The sequence below is a fragment of the Chenopodium quinoa genome, unplaced genomic scaffold, assembly GCF_001683475.1.
Source record: "Chenopodium quinoa cultivar QQ74 unplaced genomic scaffold, ASM168347v1, whole genome shotgun sequence".
NCBI lineage: Eukaryota > Viridiplantae > Streptophyta > Magnoliopsida > Caryophyllales > Amaranthaceae > Chenopodium > Chenopodium quinoa.
The window spans coordinates 7,391,073-7,410,673 of NW_018743920.1; the positions used below are offsets into that span (position 1 = coordinate 7,391,073).

At 31.4% G+C, this 19,601-nt stretch overlaps 1 protein-coding gene across 1 annotated transcript; it reads right to left on the minus strand.

The window, feature by feature from the left end:
• Positions 1 to 5,270: 5,270 nt before the first annotated feature.
• LOC110688305 (transcription factor DIVARICATA-like) lies at positions 5,271 to 8,053 on the minus strand. The gene is made up of 2 exons (XM_021865041.1): positions 6,377 to 8,053; positions 5,271 to 6,081 (listed from the first exon to the last, which is right to left on the minus strand). Exons 1-2 carry the CDS (start codon positions 6,805 to 6,807, stop codon positions 5,574 to 5,576), a joined length of 939 nt encoding a protein of 312 aa, XP_021720733.1. The 5' UTR covers positions 6,808 to 8,053; the 3' UTR covers positions 5,271 to 5,573.
• Between the last annotated feature and the right edge of the window lie 11,548 nt (positions 8,054 to 19,601).

Below are 19,601 nucleotides of genomic sequence, written 5' to 3' on the forward strand. Positions count from 1 at the left end.
GTGGATACAGGCCACATCACATTAGAGAGGTGCTTGTGCATGCATGACAATCCTTGTGCAGATATATTCAAAGGAACTGTTGCTTGATGAAGTGTTGGAACTTGGAACATAACATATAAATAGCTGAATTGTCATTGAAGTTATACATGATGTTTCGTCAGTGTCCTCAGCATGCCATTAATTAGCATTACACATTTACACCTAGAACTTTAAGCTTTATCTTCTCAGAATTTATTTAATGGAAACTTTTCAGTGTGGCTCATGACATGGGATAGATATGCTCCTATTTTCTCAGATTAATTTGTTTCTTATTCACCTGAGTTTGGGAGATCCATTTGCTCTTTCCGACGTTTCCGCGTTGCGTCATGCTAAGTGGGTAACCAATATTTTTACTGATGAACAGACTTTTTTTTCTTTATTTATTTATTGCTAATAAACTCAGTGCTTGCTTAAAGAGTTTATCTGGGAAGAAAAATAAATATTTATTGACTGTGAGATCTATGTACAGATTCCAAATCAGGGCTAATTCCCTGTGCTAGGATGTACCTCGTTATTACAAGAGATACATTCTGCCTCAAAAATCATGACTTAGGCCCTTTCTCACACTTTACCACTTTAATTTACTTTGGTTTGTTTACTTCTGACAAAGATTCTAAACTATTCCAATTAGAAGGCACGAATGTTAACATATGAATGGGTGGAACATAGCATCTGTCAAATGTATCAGCAATTCAGCATCATAGATGCCCTAGCAAAATGGTTTAGCTCACTCTTCTCTAGTTCTTTAGAGGAAGTGTAAGTCGAGTTTGCTTTGTTCTGATCTTGTTTATCCATCTTATTGAAACAAGATTGTGTAAATATTGAGTAATCCGTATAGACAATTGACATGTAACAAAATTGTATGTGGGATTTTGGATTAAGTATCTGGAAAGATAATCAGTTGTTCTATAAAGCTCATGCAGTTAAACTTTTGGAATCTACCTCTTCTGACTGAATTTTTTATGAAGAACTCCTGACTTATTATCTAGCCTGATAAATTTTACCTGCTTTTGTAACATGCCAAGCTGCAGACTAACTAAGCATATGCTTGTATATTAGAAAGATCTGAAGTCTCTGTTCTAAGCAACCAGTTTCCGTTTCCTTCCAGTATAATTATCACTAGCATCAGTTTGTTGTGCATTATGTTGCATGATTGATTCATTTGAGTTTTCCGCCAATTGATTTTTTCCACTGCTACTTTGATTTTATTTTTGGATCAACGATACTTTTTCTTACTACAAATTTAGCATATTTATTGGAGTCTTTATTGAATATCCTTGTTGCAGTGTATAAGGAGCTGCATGCTGCTCATGGCATTATATCTGTAGTGGAATAGCTCTTGTTTGGAGCCCTATGTGTCAGAAACAGAATCGTATTTGAGAGAAAGTACAAGGCAACAAATTTGCTCACTTTTGAACACAAAATTAAAGTACCCCGATGGTGGTTTTGGATGCAATAGCTTGGTTTGGTAGTTTTATGACTTTTCCCTGTTGGAACTTGCCTTCTTTTCGTGATAAATATTGTTTCCTGCGGTTTTGAACGTAGAGGACATTTATGTGAATAAGTTAAAATGACAGAAGTATAGTGTCAATGGTCAGCACAATCCTTCTTCCTAAAACAAAAAACAAGAGTAACTTCTATGCGTATAGTTATGCATGCCCGCTGATCAAGTTATCTATGCGGTGTCATGATTGGCTCATAGGCCGGTCATTCTCATAGCCATTGATCATATTTCCATTGCTGTGGAACATTGTTGTTTTGGAGTAGAATAGTTAGTAAAGCATTTGACTGATTGTAGCTTTTGGGTTGAAATTTGTTAGGACATTCTTTAGGGAATACAGGAGTGGCTTCACTTTTCTGTGGACTCGCATCAAAATAAAAAAGGCTTTAACGCACAAAGCATCTCTCCTCTCATGGAAGGTCTGTCCTCTTATCATCTTTATTTTGTTACCTTTACTAAAAGATGCCTGTGAAATGATCTTTTATGCAATTGATGCGTTTCACTTTGTCTAATATGACGTCATGAAAATCCCTGATTTGTTGATTATATGGAATACTGCATCTGCTAATCACAATATTTTCTTTCACTTTTTTCCGCTGTTTTGTACTGAACTTTTTCTATTTTGATTGAATATAGTTGAAAGAGTCATTAGGATCAAATTTGTCTGCTTTGGGATATCTGACTAAGCGAAAATGTACCACTGGGTTGTTTCCCTCTTCTTATTCATTGTGATCTAACCTGACAGTGTCAGTATAGAGTGTAATGGAAGATTTTGGGTGTATGATTTAGGTTTTTGACTGATCGTTTAAGCCCATAGTTAGCAGGCAGAGCAGTAAAGTTCTTTATGTATTGGATGTCCTTTACTGCCATGCTTAAATTTTCTTTACCTTCTGATGTGAGTTTTATATGACCCTTTAAGAGAATCAAATAACGAGTAAGAAATACTCTAAGAATAGAGAAGCTAGGAAAAGATAATTCCAGAAGTTCAAATATTCTGATATTTACACGTGGCTGACAGTTATCTCTAAAATTCAACATTGTGAGAATAAAGTGGCCAAGGTGTTTTTGAGTGCAAGGATGCTTCTTTTGAAAAGGAATGGTAAGTTTTGTCACTTAGTTGCCTGTTAATTCAATTGATTTAGTGTTGGGAGCTGAATAATCTACCATGAGACTATGAGAGTGACCAGAAGTTCTCAGACCTCTGAATGTTGTTCACTTGCCATAGTGGTCAGTTTTAGAACATTAGATATTCCAAACTGACGCGTAATGAACAAAGAAGCAGAAGGTGAAATAAAAACTTGTAAAAGAAGCGAAAATGAAAGGGAGAGAATTAGGGGGGGGGGGGGTGAAATTGTGATAGTTGATTACTGCTCATTACTCTAAGATAGGAGTCACACGGGTCAAGTGGGAATTCTTAGAATTCTAGCATGAGAAATTAGCACATCTTACTGTTGCAAGTCGAAATGTGTGGGTGAAGATTTATTCTTCACTTTTTTTTTTTTTTTTTTTTTTTGCCTTTTACTTTTTATTAATGTATGGAGAAGATAAAGTTACTAATTTGAAAGGTTCTGCTGATAACTTCAGGGCCACTGGAACCAGAAGAATCTGTTGCAGTTCATCTCAACTGATTCATTATTGTAAGATGACCCATAAAAAGCAACAAATCAAATCACAAGTCAAAATCTTGTGTATAAGGCACAAAATAAGCATGTATAGGAGAGTGCATAATTGATCCAACCCCTTTCAGTCTACAACAAGACTTATTGCTTCAAAAAAAAACCAATAATGCTTGGTATTAGTGGAATCTCTAGCTAGTCAAGTTGGCAATTGCTGTGAAAAATGAAATCTTCCTAAGGAAGGTAATGCTTTAGTTAAACATTTGAGGTCCCTATTGAACTTCACTGAAAAGTTCTAAATTTAGTTTATTTGACAAAAACTCGCATTGAGACTTCGGCCTTGCCAAGTGAATGGCTTTTCGGCCATCCCCTTTGATTGGCTCTTCGCCAAGTGAACCGGCCAACAGTCGGTTGACTGCAAACAGTCCATATTCTCGAGGCTTAAGAATTTGGCAAAATTAGAGATTTAGAGTGCTTATGAAGTTTTAGAAAACAATGATAGTAACTGATTAGGAAAAAGGCAAGGTAACCTTTTTCCATCTAATGAAAAGCTGTTATTAGCTTTTGCTTCCTTGAACTATGTCAGAATCTAAGCCTCAGATTTAAAGAACTGGACCACTCTTAAAGAAAGATTAATTAAGTGGCTACTATACATTATACTACCACTAATCATGATGTGATTCCATAATCTAAGAAAAAAAGACAGCAGTCGCGTGCTAATGCAATAGTCTTAGAAAGTATAGTACATGACATTGGTCTAAAGAATTAGGTGAAAAATATAAAACATTATATGCAATGTTTATCTAAGTGAATCTTAAATGTCTTTCGCATATGCTTTTCGAAGGTTAATTATAGTTAAAATCTATGCCTTTACCATTGAAAGTAACCCATTAATCCCTACTCTCTTCTTTCAGAAAGGGATCTCCTGGGAAAAGATCTTGGTTGAAAGATTTGGAAAAGATTTAGGAAGGGTGGGGGCTAGGAAGGAAATGAAGCATATTGTGCTTTATATAGTGGAATGTGGACTCAGCTATGAACTTAATTCTAGGTCAAATTACCCAGTCAAGTAGTCCATTTTGGGGTGATGAATAGCTTGGCTCAAAAATAGTAAATGATTCTAAAGGGCTGAGAAAGGAAAGCATGAACTAGAATGAAGACAATGTGTTATGGAATAGTACCAAAGAAGTGCTCTCTGACTCAGCCAGTTTTGAGAAAGCCTATCTGAACTTTAAGGTTAGCCAGCTTTGGAATTAAGCTTGTAATTGCAGATATTGAACACTAGCATATTCAAGGTTAATAGGCGACATACCCTAAGCTAATTGATCATATAGTCATGGGAATCTGTTTTGAGTTTTAGTTGAACATTGGAGGATTGAGACATTTTTGGGATTGTTTTTTTAGGTCCTGTTCTTAGGTATGATATATGGATTATGAATTCGTGCGTGTCATTTAAAGGTTAGATCTTGCTGAAGAGGGGAAGAAGCTTGAAGATGCTTTCATTATCCTGATGACAATCTAAGAAAAAACTTTTCTGGTTTGTAGTTTCTTCAGCATTTTAGACAGCAAATGAAAGTTACACACACAGTTCATGTCAGAAACCAAAAAATAATTGACCTGTCGTCAAATGTTGCTTCAATTATTATGATATATGAATTATATGTTTCCTATCAATAATATACAGTTCTCTTAGAACATACTCATGATTGGATATTCTTATCATATTCAAGGCCGTACTTTGCTCCTTTCTTCATGAAATCTTGTACTTGTTTACCTAAAAACAAAGCATATGCTGATCTCTGGTGGGTATCTTCCTTAAGTTTCTTAATAGTTGCCGCTATTTGTTGATGCTGTGCTTATTGTGCTTAGCTAGACTGGGATTTGGACAAAGAAATGTTCTATTTAACTAACTAATTAGGTAACTAACAAAGTAACAAGAGACAAGTGTCCGAAGTACCCTTACTGAGTAAACCGCAGTGAGGGAACTATCAACAATTTTCCTCGTTTCATTGCCTAATGGTAAGGCCATTAACCGGAATGTCGGATAAATAAGGATTGTCTTCTGCTAAGAGAAAAAAGAAAATGTTCTAACAATCAGAATATCATAATAAAGTTAATTAATTGGAAACTATACAAGGGAAAATTCCATTTGGAATAATAATCATTAGAATTAGCTCTACAAAATCCAACATTTTCCATATTCTAAGCCAAATTATAATTCTTTTGCGCCTCTTTCACTTATAATTTGAATATCATGGACTAATAATATTCACATAGACAATACCATGCAGAGAGACAAAAACACAGCTATCTTCTAGAAAACATAAAAATTAAGAAACCCCAAAAACAAAGATGCAAACAGTACAAACTACTAAGATTAAGACAACATCCTTGTTAATAACACTAATTAAACTCCCATGTCATCCATGAGGATAGTGCTGTGTTGGTTGAATCTGGAAACCCATGCTTTGAGCTCCTACATAATTTTCTAGATAATCACCCCTCTGCAAATTCTGTCCTTGCACTTTTAACCCATAAGAGCCAACACCATAGGGTGCCATGAACATGTTTCCCTGCATCGAATCGAAAGCAATGGCGGTTCCGTTGTTCGATTGATCCCACTGGAAATGTGTTTTAGGCATGGTGATCGAATTCGCCTGCTGTTGGGTTTGCACTGTTATTGTGGACTGCTCTGGTGAATTAGACCTCTTGCTGTTATTATCTGGTGAAAGAGCTTCATTTTCTAGATTAACAGTTGTTATATCATGAATACTAGCTCTTCTCTTGTCTTTCCCTCCTGATAGCTGCCTTATGAAGTATTTTTGTGCATGGCTAGCTACTTGGGTTGGAGTCCTTGTTACCACAAAATTCCTTGAAATGTTTCTCCAATCTCCTTTCCCATATTTCTTCAACCCCATCAAGAACAACCTATTAAAAAATATCACATAATTTTAGAATTCATATCAAATTATGCCATCAAATTATTGTAGACCAACAAAAGATCAAAAAGTCAAAACAAACAATAACCCTTTATTATCAAGAATAGTGCAAAATTTCAAACTAAACAAATATCTTTCTCTTTTGAATATTTAACCAAAAAGCTCGGATATTTACACCGAGAAATTAAAGTTAAACCCCCTATTAATCAAAGAATTATTCAACATAAACCCAATTAACCTAATACTTAACAAAAATTAGCACATTGAAGTTAATAGAAACTTACTTATGCTCTTCTTCAGTCCATGGAACCCCCTTCTTCCTCTCTTGATCCGGGGGCCGAGCTCCGGGCGGCCCCCGCTTGCCACCAGGGCTATAAGTATGCTTGTAAGCATCATAACCATTGTGATTAACCCATTCTAAGGTGAAAGCTGAGGCAGCATCAATATCATAACCAGGAATTGGGACTAAACCAGCTTCAATATTACTAACATCATCTTCTAATTCCTTGTATTGTTTGATCACATCACCAACAGTTTTACCAGGAAGCATAGCTGCCACTTTTTGCCAACGATCTGGAGTGTCTTTATCATAAACTGCAAGAGCATTCTCAAATATCTTGTTTTCTGCTTGTGTCCAACTTGTGCTCCTACTTTCATCAATCAACCAGCTTGCAGATGATAGGTATGATGATAAAACTTCCATCCCCCACTTCATCAAATCAGCACAAAAATTGGACTAACCAAATTTTAATTTACTTCAAATTTTTGATGAGGTGTTTTTTTTATTTTTTTATTTCTTGGAGTTGTCAAAGAGACAGTTTTGACTTCATTTCTTGAGTAAAAATGAGGTGGAGAGACAAGGAAAGAAAGAGAACCCAGAAAGCAAATGTAGAGGTTGAGATTTTACAATGCCAATTTAAGAGAATCAAAGAAAGAGAGAGCAGGAGCATTAGAAAGGAATCAGAATACTCCCACCTCTTTTCTTCTTCTTTTTTTTTTTTTTTTTTACTCTTGCATAATATGCCTACCCCTCTTGAGGAATCTAGAAAAAGACCCACCTATGCCAATATCAAAGAAAATCTATCAAAAATATCCCAAACATGAGAAAAAAAAAATTTAAAATAAAAATCTTGGGTCAAAACAGAATTTGAGGGTGTTTGAATTAATTAATCAGCTAATCACCCCAGAAAAAAACTAATCATGAGAATGATTTTTTTTTTTCCTGAATTGCAAGACAGAAGCTTGAGCTAATAATAATACAGTAGTAGAAGGTGGAAATCTAAGAGGTAGTAGTTTCACTTGAAGCTGCTAAAACCCAAATCAGGAAAGTTCAGAAAAACAGAGGATTTAATTTGTGAAGAAAATAGAAGGTTTCAAGAAAAGGGGTTTCAGAAGAGCTGAAAATGGAAAGACCCAGGTGTGGAAGCAGAGGAATTTGTAGGAGTGAGAAAATTCAGAAAAATCAACACAAAAAAATAGAAAAAAGGAGGAGAAAGAGAAAGATCTGTTCTTTCTTCTTTTTTCTTTTTCCTTTTTTTTTTCCTTCTTTTTTTCTTTTTAATTTTTTCTTGAGGTTTGAGCAGCAAAGTAAAGAGAAGGCACAGAGGAGGGAAAGTAATAAAGGGCCAATAACCTAAAAAAGCAAAGGTAGCGAGGTTCAAGGAATGAATCTAAATTTTAGCACATCTATGCACAAAGAAAGAGGAGTAAAAAAAATAAAAAAAAAAAAAGAAAAAAAAAATAGAAATAAAAGAAAGGGGAGATCTTTCAGAGACAGGGCAGAGCAGAGACAGAGCTGGAGAGAGAGAATTGAGCAAAGGGTATTGAAGGTGGTGGGCTGTGATTGGGTAATATGGTGTTTGTGGATACTGCAACTAATAAAATTGAAAAAGTTCATGCTTTTTTTTTATTAATTTCTTTTAATAAATGCTTAATTTTGTTTACCATGGTTTTATTATGTCCCCTCTATATGTATTTTTTCTTTTTTTAATACCGAGTAATATAATTCACACACACTACTCTATGGGACTGTAAAAAAATTAGAGTTTAACCATTATTACGAAATGAAAGTTGTTACGCTCTCTTCATCTTAATTTTCTACTCTTTTATCGTAACATCAAATAGTCAAATACTATGGAGAAAAAGAGGAGGAAGAGGAACCAGTCGTGAAATTGTGAAGTACTCGTACTTCTAGTTTTTGTAACAAAGAAAAAAAATCAAGGTATGAAGCATATTTTCAAATGGCTTTATTATGTACTATTGTAGTACTCCGTAATGAATACGAAGTATGTCTCAAAAAGTGGGGCAAAAGATGGTAAAGATAGTGAAAAACAAAGGGTAATGAACTAATGATATATGAATATAAGCATTTAATATATTTTCTAAATTGATAATAAATATAGGGTATAAATTAAGAAAGGTAATGATATATGCAACCCTTAGGGATGTATAAAAGCATTAAATATACTTCCTAAGATGGAATTAAGTTGAGAATTTATGACAAAATCATGCGCATATCGGTGTAATTAATGTTACTTTGTTTTCAATATTTCCCTTTTTAAACATCTTATACATAGCCCTTAGGGTTATGTTTATCATTTTTCAATTAAGAATTATTACAAAATTACGCATTAATTGGTTTTATTGAAGTGATATTTTATCTTACGGAGTATTACTTTTATTTTAAGCTGATATATCGATATGTTTATAGTGTATCATTTTGAAATCTACATTTTTATCTTATATTAATGGCAACTTGTAAACTTTTTTCATTGTAAAATGTTGCAAGATTATCTATTTTAATACCTCCAAAATATGAAGTTTTATAAATAAATAATAAACGATCAAGAGTTTGGTTTAATCTATGGCAAGCATTTGGTATTATACTAGGTTAGTTCCCGTGCCATGCACGATAATTTTCAATAACTATTATTAAAATATTATTATAATTAGTTCTTTATAAACAAAAATATTTAAAAATATAGTTGACAAATTTCAATCAAAATAAAGGATTACGAAAAATATGTTAGATATAAAATGACGTAGAAAATTATCAAAATTATGTTAAGAATATTTTTTATACTTCGTAGCCATACAAATATTTGTATTAAAGATATGTCAAATATTTTTTATTTTAAGTAATTAAATTTTATAAGATTAGAAACTATTTTAGTATAAGATTTATTTTTTTATAGAAAAAAAAAAGGCTAAACTAAACTAAGGACACATCAGAAGATGACACGTGTTATTGCTGGTGTGTCTTTTAGTATTAAAGAAGATTAAAGATATGTCAAATATTTTTTATTTTAAGTAATTATATTTTATAAGATTAGAAACTATTTTAGTATAAGATTTGTTTTTTTAATAGAATTATATATATATATATATATATATATATATATATATATAAAAAAACTTAAACTAAGGACACACTAGAAGATGACACGTGTCATTATTGGTGTGTCTTTTAGTACATAATTATTGATTTACATTAAACCATTGTATAAACATTTATGAATTATCTATTTTATGTCGACATTTTTGTTTTGGGTGGTAAGAAAATACTAGTACTCGTAATGTTTAATTAGACATTAAAATAAGGAGAAAAAAGCATAGGTTGACACTTGACACCTCATAATGGATGATCGCTACTCCACCTTCCTACCTTGGCTACCACCAGTCAATTACAGACTCGTTTTGCCAAGCTATCATTAGGGTGTCTAAGTGTCAACTCAATTTTTATTTACTTTAATTTAATCAAATTTTTTAAATTAGTAGAAAAGACTTGCTTCTTTTCATAACTCCCAACTTTTTGTCACCAACCTAGCTTTAAACTAACACATGTTCTTTTCAATATGGAAAGAGGAAATTAGTAATTTCATTTTTGTAATGTTCGGCAAATTTAAATTCAATTTGACTAAAAAGAAACTACAGGATTAATGACAAAAAGAAATTAGTATCAATGTAACTTTGTTTACCCCATAGATCCCAATTACAATAGAGACATAAATTTAAGTTACTCTTGCATTGCATGTTTTATTTTCCGACTACATTAAAAAATGCTGGCATACACAGACTATATGTGTTATGTTTATTTTTCAAAATAATATACCTTGTGTATTAGCATTGGTGCGTTCTAACAACTAAATAGTAAACACGTGTCCACAGTTTCTAAAGAATTGAGGTAATGTGTATTTGCATAGATGTCCATATTATACCATTATAGTAAGGGACATATCACATCTTAATAATTATGAGAACTATTGCTATGGCTCAATAATAGAAATATATCCTATAAATAATATAGAGAAATAAATTTCCCCCTTTTGTAAATTAGCACGATTATTACATTTCTTCATATGCTATATTGCTATTAATTGTAAAATTTCTTAGCTGTTTCGAATACACATTTAAAATTAGGCATATCCAAAGTTATTATTTGTAAATTTCCCTACATACAAGATGGAAAATCATTTTTTCTAAAGGAGTATTAAACGTATAGTTGAAATTTAATAGTGCTAATTATCTATATTGCATTTTAATGAGAAGGTTTTAAAAGAGATTTAAGAAGAAATCTGAATGTTGACCTTACCCAAAATCTCGTCAAGAAGTCAATATACTATTGCTTCTAATATTAAATGGAATAAAGTACAGCTCACATAATTTGGGGATTCAAGCTTTATTATCAATTATTTCTGCGTGTACTACACACAAGTACACAACCATTAATACTAGAGGGTTTTTTTTTCCTTTTTTTAATTAAATTAAAGACAGACTGACTAAAGATATTTATGTTGAAAAATTACCTTTCGATAATTTACTTCGAAGCACATAATATCTGTACGGAGGATTTATTTTTTCTTTTTTTTTTTATTATTATTTATGATGTGTATGATTAGAATATACTCTACTTCTAGCTGTTATTTTCAACTTTTTTATGTAGTACGGAATACTTATAATTTTTTTTTAAAAAAAAAAATTAATTTCAATAAATCTACAACTTAGCAAAAAATAGTTAAACCAAACAAAGTTTTAGTAAAAAAAATTGAAATTAAACAAATATAAATATTGTTTAGCACAAATTAAATAAGTCAAGTTATTATGAAGTATATACGTAGTATTAAGATGGAATTTGGCCATGATGTGTGATACTTAAAATTGAACAACATTCTCTCGGAACAATCAGTATACTCTATCTATTTCTCGTCGATTAAAAATTTATTAGTCTTTGTCAAAGAAATTCTAGTGTTGACTTATGATTGTATTTATCAATCGATCTACTAATCTCCATAATCATTTGGAAAATGTCAAGAAAATTATAAAATAATATTTATTTTCCTGTTTATATGTAAATATAAGGTAGACAACAGAGTTGAAGAAAATGAGTTTATTATATAATTAGTTTTTGGCAAACTATTATGTATTGGTACTTGACTTCACATTGAATACTTGTATTTGTTGCACTTTCTATCGCTAACATATTGTTTTAACTATCTCTTTCAAGAGGAAATGTTTCCCCTATAGTCAACCATAAAGGTAGAGGTAAAGCAAAAGAGTTTAGAATATGTATATCAGTAGTTCGTATTTTTGTTGGCCAATGTCCTTTTCACCTTTTAAAAAAAATAGTTCGATAATATTTAGTTAATATCACTTGTAAGCAATTACAAATAGGTTTTCATAAATAAACATATTTTTTAAGAAAAATTAATAAGTTTCAATAAGTGAGAAGACCAATTAGTAATCTTAAAGAATGATTACTGTGGCGAATTAGTAAAATAATTACAAAGCATTAAAAATCAACCTCAATTAGTAAAATTAAGTTTTAGTTGGTAAAAAAACAGTTTTAGGTTTAACACAAATTAGGTGAAACAATATTGGGCTTATGAAACTCTAATGGATAAATAAAAATATTAATTTTGTAAAATCCATTTTACCAAACACAAAGTATAATTTACAAAGAAATTGATAAATAAATGAACATGACTTAATAAATGTGAGATTTAACCACTTGAATTTCACATATCTGAATCTATTCACTTTGAACTTCATTTATCTGAGCATTAGTAGAGTTAAATGAACTATTCTACTCGTTTTTTTAAAAAATTTATTCACATTTCATTCCTATCCAATTAACGAATCTTTATTTACATTGCTTCTCTCGTTTCAAAAAAAATTTCATATATGTATTGAAATCAAAGCAACAACGTAACAACTATTTCCAAACAAATGATATGACATTATACATTGATATATGAGTACTTTCTTTATCGAAGGGAGTACTAGTAATTTGAGAGAGAAGTTATGAAAACAGAGAATTTGGTGTAAAAGAACAGTAAAAATTTTGGACAAGAAAAAGAGCAACAACCATAACCAACAATTTTAGGATGGTTGGTGAGGGACCCACACGTTATGGTCTCATATTATAAGAAGTAGAGTACTCGTATAAACACTTAGCACTACTCTAATTTGCTAGGGTACCCTTTCGAGTACGATGAGGACACTTGGTGATGGGTTATTGGGTCAGGTTGTGGCATTTTTATTTTTTTTTATTTTTTAATTTTTTATATTTTTTTTTGAAAAAAAAAAAAAAGTGGCTGAATTATTAATAATTCGTCCAAAGCAGATGGAGCCAATCATTCAAGTTGGCCAAGTAGTCGTTGCCACATCATGCAGCCTTGATCATCAACCTTACTCTTAATTTTGATTAACATATTTGTTCTTTTACTAAAGATTAACAATCAAAGTTCACATTAATCCACGTCAGGGTGAGAGTGTACAAAGGTTAGTAGGTGTAAGAAAAATGGAAACAACAAAGTATAAGGAAGGGGTGAAAATAAGTAAATATTGTGAGGTAACATGGTAAAATATCGCATACATTTGCTAAAGACTAGATAAAACATGGGTGACGAACTTTTTGAAATGGATGAGGATAGCGTAATATATTAAGATCATTAGAAAACGAATGGAGTATTGATATCGGTGCAAAAAAATTGATTAAATAAGCGTAAAAATATAACTACTTGGATCAACAACATGACCTAAGTCCATGAATTCATATGTATTAAATTAGCTTAGCTCTCACCACACTAAACAAAAGGAAATGTGCCTATTTGGTTTGTATTGCCGAGTAATAAACATTCACATTAAAGAAGAACAAAATGCTAACACTAGTAAATCATTCATTTTCAGTTTTTCGATAAATAAATCTGATTACATTCAAAATCTGCCGTAACTAATATGTCACCAATACGCGATGAGAATCGATCAAAGCTATTTAATTATTTTGTATTAATTTCAACAATTCATATCCATATTAACATGTACAGTGAAAGGGGATATATTTATTAAAATTGACTATGCAACAACTCTCCACAAAATTTTCCACCAAGATGTGACTAATAGCTAGGTTTCCCCTTGTATAGTTATATTTAGGAGCAAAGTATGCATGCAAATTATATTAGCCATAAACTAGATACTTAATTGACTGAATTTTTAACCATTTCACCTGATAAACTTAATATCTAAACATATCCTAAATAACCTGTATTCATTGGACATCGGTTGATAATCTTGGTGTGATATTATGATATACTACCTCCATTTCTTTTTAGTTGACACGTTTTTTTAGTCACATTTGCCAATGCACAACTTCAATTATTAATATCTTTAATTACCAATAAACAAAAATTTTAAAAAGTTGATATTTTGAAAGTATATATCGTGACAAATCTGACAAGATCCCACACGACTATATTTTTCATTACGTATAAAGCACAAAACACAGTCAAAGGGGAGTGAGTGAATAGTGCTAAAGTCAAAACATATCAACTAAAAAAAAACGGAGGTAATATTAAGTTTATATACTTGTATATAGCTGTAGAGTGAAATTGATAGTCATAGTTAGACCTGTCAATCGGGTCGGTCGGGTCATGGATCATTTCGGGTCGGGTTACTTCGGGTCACGGGTCGAGAAATGCTCAACCATAACCCAAAATTTCGGGTTCGGGTCAACCCAACGTGTTTAGAACAATTTTTTATTTAATTTTTTTTGGCTAATTTTTAGTAATTTATGATTTTTCAAGCTTACTTTGCTTTTTTTTTTTCCAATTTTTTAATCGAACATTTTCACCATATTATTTTTAATTAGCATTACATACTACATAATTTAAATAGTCACCATTTCACCAAAACACATCAATTCCTAACTAATAAAAAATGATAATAAAATTAAAAATAAAACTTTTAAACATCCAAAAATTTAAGGAGGAGGCCAACATTATTATATATGTGCAGTGTAATACTTGTATCTCTTTTGACATAATATCAGTAGACCTGTTAACCGGTGGCATGACGGTGATGTGGGTTCTGCGGATTCAATTAGTGTGGGTCGATAATTGGTGTAATAGGTGATTGGTGTGAAGTTGAACAAGAGTTTATATGAGATAGATAAATGAGAAAGAGATAAAATGAATGTCCAATGGTAGACAATCGATCAAACTTAATCAATAAACTAATATTAATTTTCAAATAAATGTATTTTTTTTAAAAAAAAAAACATAAAATCGTGTCATCTGGTCGGGTTTGACCCACAAATTTGCGGAACCAGATTGGATTAAATCGGGTTACGGGCCAAAAAAATTGTTCAAGACCCACAAAAACGGGTTGAAAATTGACAAGTCTAGTCATAGTATAAACTTAATTCTTATTAAAATATAATATTTTCTATTACTGTGAAAATAAGAAGGCTTGAAGTAATAATTATTACTACCTTCTTGCTAAATATTAGTCCAGTATTATTATATTTTTTATTCAAACCTTCAAGGAAACCGTGCTTTGTGTGCGGCTGATCATACTATGTGGCCACTTATAAAAGTACAAAGTAACTCCTATAACACTGACTGAGTAACCCCTGAAATCTTGACCGAGTAACCCTTATAACATTGACAAAGTGACCCCTGTAACACTAGTCAAATATCTCATATAACATTAACAAAGTAATTCCCATGATGGTTGGCCACACAGTGTGACCAACCATATATAAAAGTTGAAAAATACTTTATATATTTTTTTTAAATGTTTTTCTTGAATTTTAGGTAAAAATAATTCGCGACGAGTAAAATGTGACAGATGGAGTAATGGTAACCGTTAACCAATGCAAGAAGAAAGGTGACCACAAAATTACTAGTTAAGGGCTAGTGATGTGACCAACTACCCTGATTGTAGTGTAATATGTTTACGGTCCTTTAGCTTTTGCACCATCTTTCATTCTTTCTCTTTAAAAACTCAAATTTCTTTGTGTATGCCCATTGCTACTCGACACGTCTAGCGGTCGACCCCTCCATCAAACAACCCTTCCTTGTCATACTCAATTGCCGAGGAACCAAATTCTTGTACCTCTTTTAGCCCTTTTGTCACGTCACCAAATCCTATTTTATGTAACCAATTAGGGTGTGATTCTTTCTCATTTCTATTTTGTTGACAAAATAATTTTAGATAAGATAACTGCAGATAATACTTGTGTTAAAGTTTTTTCAATTCTATCTCTAAATACATGCATTTTAATTATTTTATTTTGACTTTTACCTTTATAATTTCATGTATAATTTTGGGCTTTTGGCTATGTTTTAATATTCACGCATATAAATAAATGTCTTTAGTTTAATCATGTACACGAATTTCAATGTATATATTTAATCATAATATTAGGTCTTCTTAATTTCGCGTCAATATACATACATACAACATACCTAATCATCACAAGACTTATCATACACACTAAACTTGTTCACAATAACTCACACAATTGAATCTTGTTCTTGTTCTTTCTTCGAATGACTTGTAAGGTTTATAGTCCTCTTTTTGTTTAATTAATAGTATTTGTGCTAATTGAATTATCATACATAACAAGAAATTTAGGAATGACTTAATAAAATACGAGTACTTAAGTTTTAACGGATTATTTCATTGAATACGTCTATAGATATCAAAAATGAACAAATGTGACATTTCGACAAGTAAATTGAAATAGTGAGAAAATGAACAATTACGACATGTTGACAAGTAAATTGAAATATCAAATACTAAAAAGGGAGACAAAGCACTTAAATTAATAGGAAGTAAATCCGAGGATCATGGAGTGGAGGGACGGTTTGTCTCCCCATTTCCCCCCAGAAGTGACCTGGGTTCGATTCTCACCCCACCCCTCCTGTGATAGGAGGGGCACCCCCGTATCTTATCGTTTAAAAAAAAAAATAAAAAAAAAAATAAAAAAAAAGTAAATCCAAATTTGAATACTTTAGTTAATGGAAGCAAGCTGCTCCACTTTACATTTATTTGCATAAGCATAATAATAAGCTTGAGACTCACTCACATAGGACACTTTGATTAGGTAGAAAAGGTTAAATAGGTTTAATTAATTAATTAATAGCTAGCTCGCTAACTAACCCGTTGGGCCCATTTTGAGGCCCATCTTTCTATTTATGTCTATGTTCAAGAGGTAAGGGATCAATCAATTTTCCGTTTTTGGAAAGGACACTAAATAGTAGGGGCATGTTTTTTTTTTTTTGTTTATTTATTTATTTATTTATTTATTTTGACGAGAGGGCCATGTTTAAGAGTTTAAGCAACTAATCTTGGTTTCTTCTAATTAGATTAATTGACAAAAGAGGGCTTAATTATTAAGGGCCCACCATAACAATACTAAAAATAATCAATCAATCAATTTTTTTTTTGAAAGACAATCAATCAGTTTACTATTATAATAATAATTATTATTATTATGAAAAATAACAAAAACTAATCGAATTACAAGAAATTAGTGGAGAATCGAAATACAATCTGGGGCCCCACCCCTCTAGCTATAGCGAACTCGATTCTACTAAAAATGTGAGCAGCTGCTTGCACGAGCACCAATATCCGTATTACATTTGAAAAGGAATCATTGTTGTTATTATTATTATTATTATTAAATTTTCAAATTATAATTAAAATTTGAAAAGGGAGAATTGTTGGGTTGTCCATATCACTGTCCTCTCTTTAATTTAATAGAATTAAGCAGAATTGTTGCTGGTGGCTTATTAGTTGACCACTTTTATGGCATTTAAATACTATAAGCGTGAATGAAAGTCTGAACTTAGCATTATTTTTTTTTGATGCAATCTGAACTTAGCATTATAACTTTCGATTTAAATTATTTCATAGTATAAATTGGAGTAGTATTTTTGTAAAAATGAAAATAACAATTATAATAGTGATATATAGTATGGACATGAGCACATGACATATGAGTAGTGATTATTGTACGCCTGACTACCAACTGAACAACTAATCCAACGGTACATTCCTAATTTATAAACCGTATGTCATCTCTCAAAGGTAGAATTGACTTATAGCTTCTACGGAGTACTTCTTTCTTTGTGTATGTTAATAAGAATACATAAATTGGTGGCGTAGGTGTGACATCGATGGTAGGTTTATGTTAATTATAGGTATGAGCGTATTCATCGCTAAGAGAATTTAGTCATTTTATAAAGTCAAAAGAAAATTCACCTTAACATCATATAGCAATAAGAAAAGAACCTTATATAGTGGTTAACTTGCTCTTTTTCTATTATTGCGAAACACTTATATGTAGTTTATGGGAATAGATTACATTAAGGGTGTGTTCTATTCACCTAATTTTCACATATCTGAACTAAATTGAATTTATCTGAACTTATGAGAACTTATTAAAACTTATTTTAGTTGTAATTTGAACTTGGTTAACCCTTATTAAAACTTATTTTTCCTGAACTGAACTTATTTAAACTTATTAGACCTAAAATAAGTGAAAATAAGGTGAATAAAACATGCCCTAAGTTTTACAGTTTAAATATTTTGTGTTTTAATATAGGGGTTTGTCTTGGAATAGAAGCTAGGTTTAGCAAAAAGAAGGGAGGAGGAGTTGTGTGGGGCTTCGAATGGGCTAATTTAAGTACCTAGTAATAGTAGATAGGTGGGCCAAACCCAAGCCCACACCACATTTAAACTAAATTTTGCATAATATTTTATATCATTTCATATGTTAGATTATTTGTCATTACCTTGTGAAATATTTTCCCGCCTTTTTTTTTTTAAATCTTTAAGTAAACTATTTATACCTTAAGATATTTTCTTTCTAATTTGACAATCATATTTAATCTATATATACCCTAATGAAATGTTTCTACATATATTTTATATACTTTATATTTTGTAATATTATTGGCAAAAATATTTAACAATCATGCATTGCACGGAATTTTAACTTAGTTAATTAATACTCTTATAGATATTCTACGAATTTAACGAGTTTCAACTTGTAAAGCTATGTGTTCCAATTGTACCAAAACAAAATTTTAAATATCCACGAGTTATATTGAATTAACACATGCTGCGTACTTGTATAATATTGTATGCACCCACTATATCATATCACTATACGTATGCTTGTTCGCATAATCATGCACGAACTACACAAATTTCAGACATGTAATATTATTGTAGCATACTATAGATGCTACAACTGCATGAACCTTGGTATAAATATCTCTAGTTAAGAGATTCCTTATTCCTTCGTTTACCTTAATATATCTATACAATATGAAGAGAGGCAACCATTCTTCCACCAAAAACCATGTGATACCAACATACTACTTCTAAATTCTCCCCCCTTGTACCTTTTCAAGTTGACAACAACAATTTAATAACAAGAATAGAAAATTACACCATAAAAGCTAGCTTTATCTAATTAAGTTGAAATTTGATTAATCAGAAATTTAATTACAATGAACCAAATTAATTAAAGAACAAAATCCGCATTAGGGATTTTAGGGCTAGGTAGCATGGAAACAAAGTGCCATAATTAAGCCAAAAATAATTAAAAATAATTAAGTGATGGTCACATGTAACATGTTCTTCGTTGACTTAAGCATTATACTTGTATTTTATACTATGCCCATCCCTTTTTCTTTATGAATGAATGGATGGAATGGTCTAGAATAAGTATTCATCACCCCCTTATTCATGAGTGAGCACATTGGTTATCGCAATACTACTACATCCCAAAATTCAATTCAATTCAATTGAATTAGCTAGGGTGTGCTTCCATTCAATACATTTGTTGCCATTACTAAAGATGTTACTTTTAGCACCCATTTGCTATCATGATTGGTCAGGAAGAGAAGGGAGAGGTGGGGAGTGGGGAGCTTTATGATGTTTGTGTCGAAATTAGGTACGCAATTACCACTTTTCACTTGTGTGACTTACTAAAACTTATATCCCTAGTACGAGTATTTTATATAATAAGGTAAGCAAATGAAATGAAAAATTCAAACACGTAAAATCATACATCGGGTTTGACATGACATAATTATATACTGTACCATAACCATACCGGACATAATTGACCTCTTTAATTTGCCAACTTCATCCAATACGTATCGTGATAATCGTATATTACATATATACCCGCAAGAAGCACAAAAACATAAA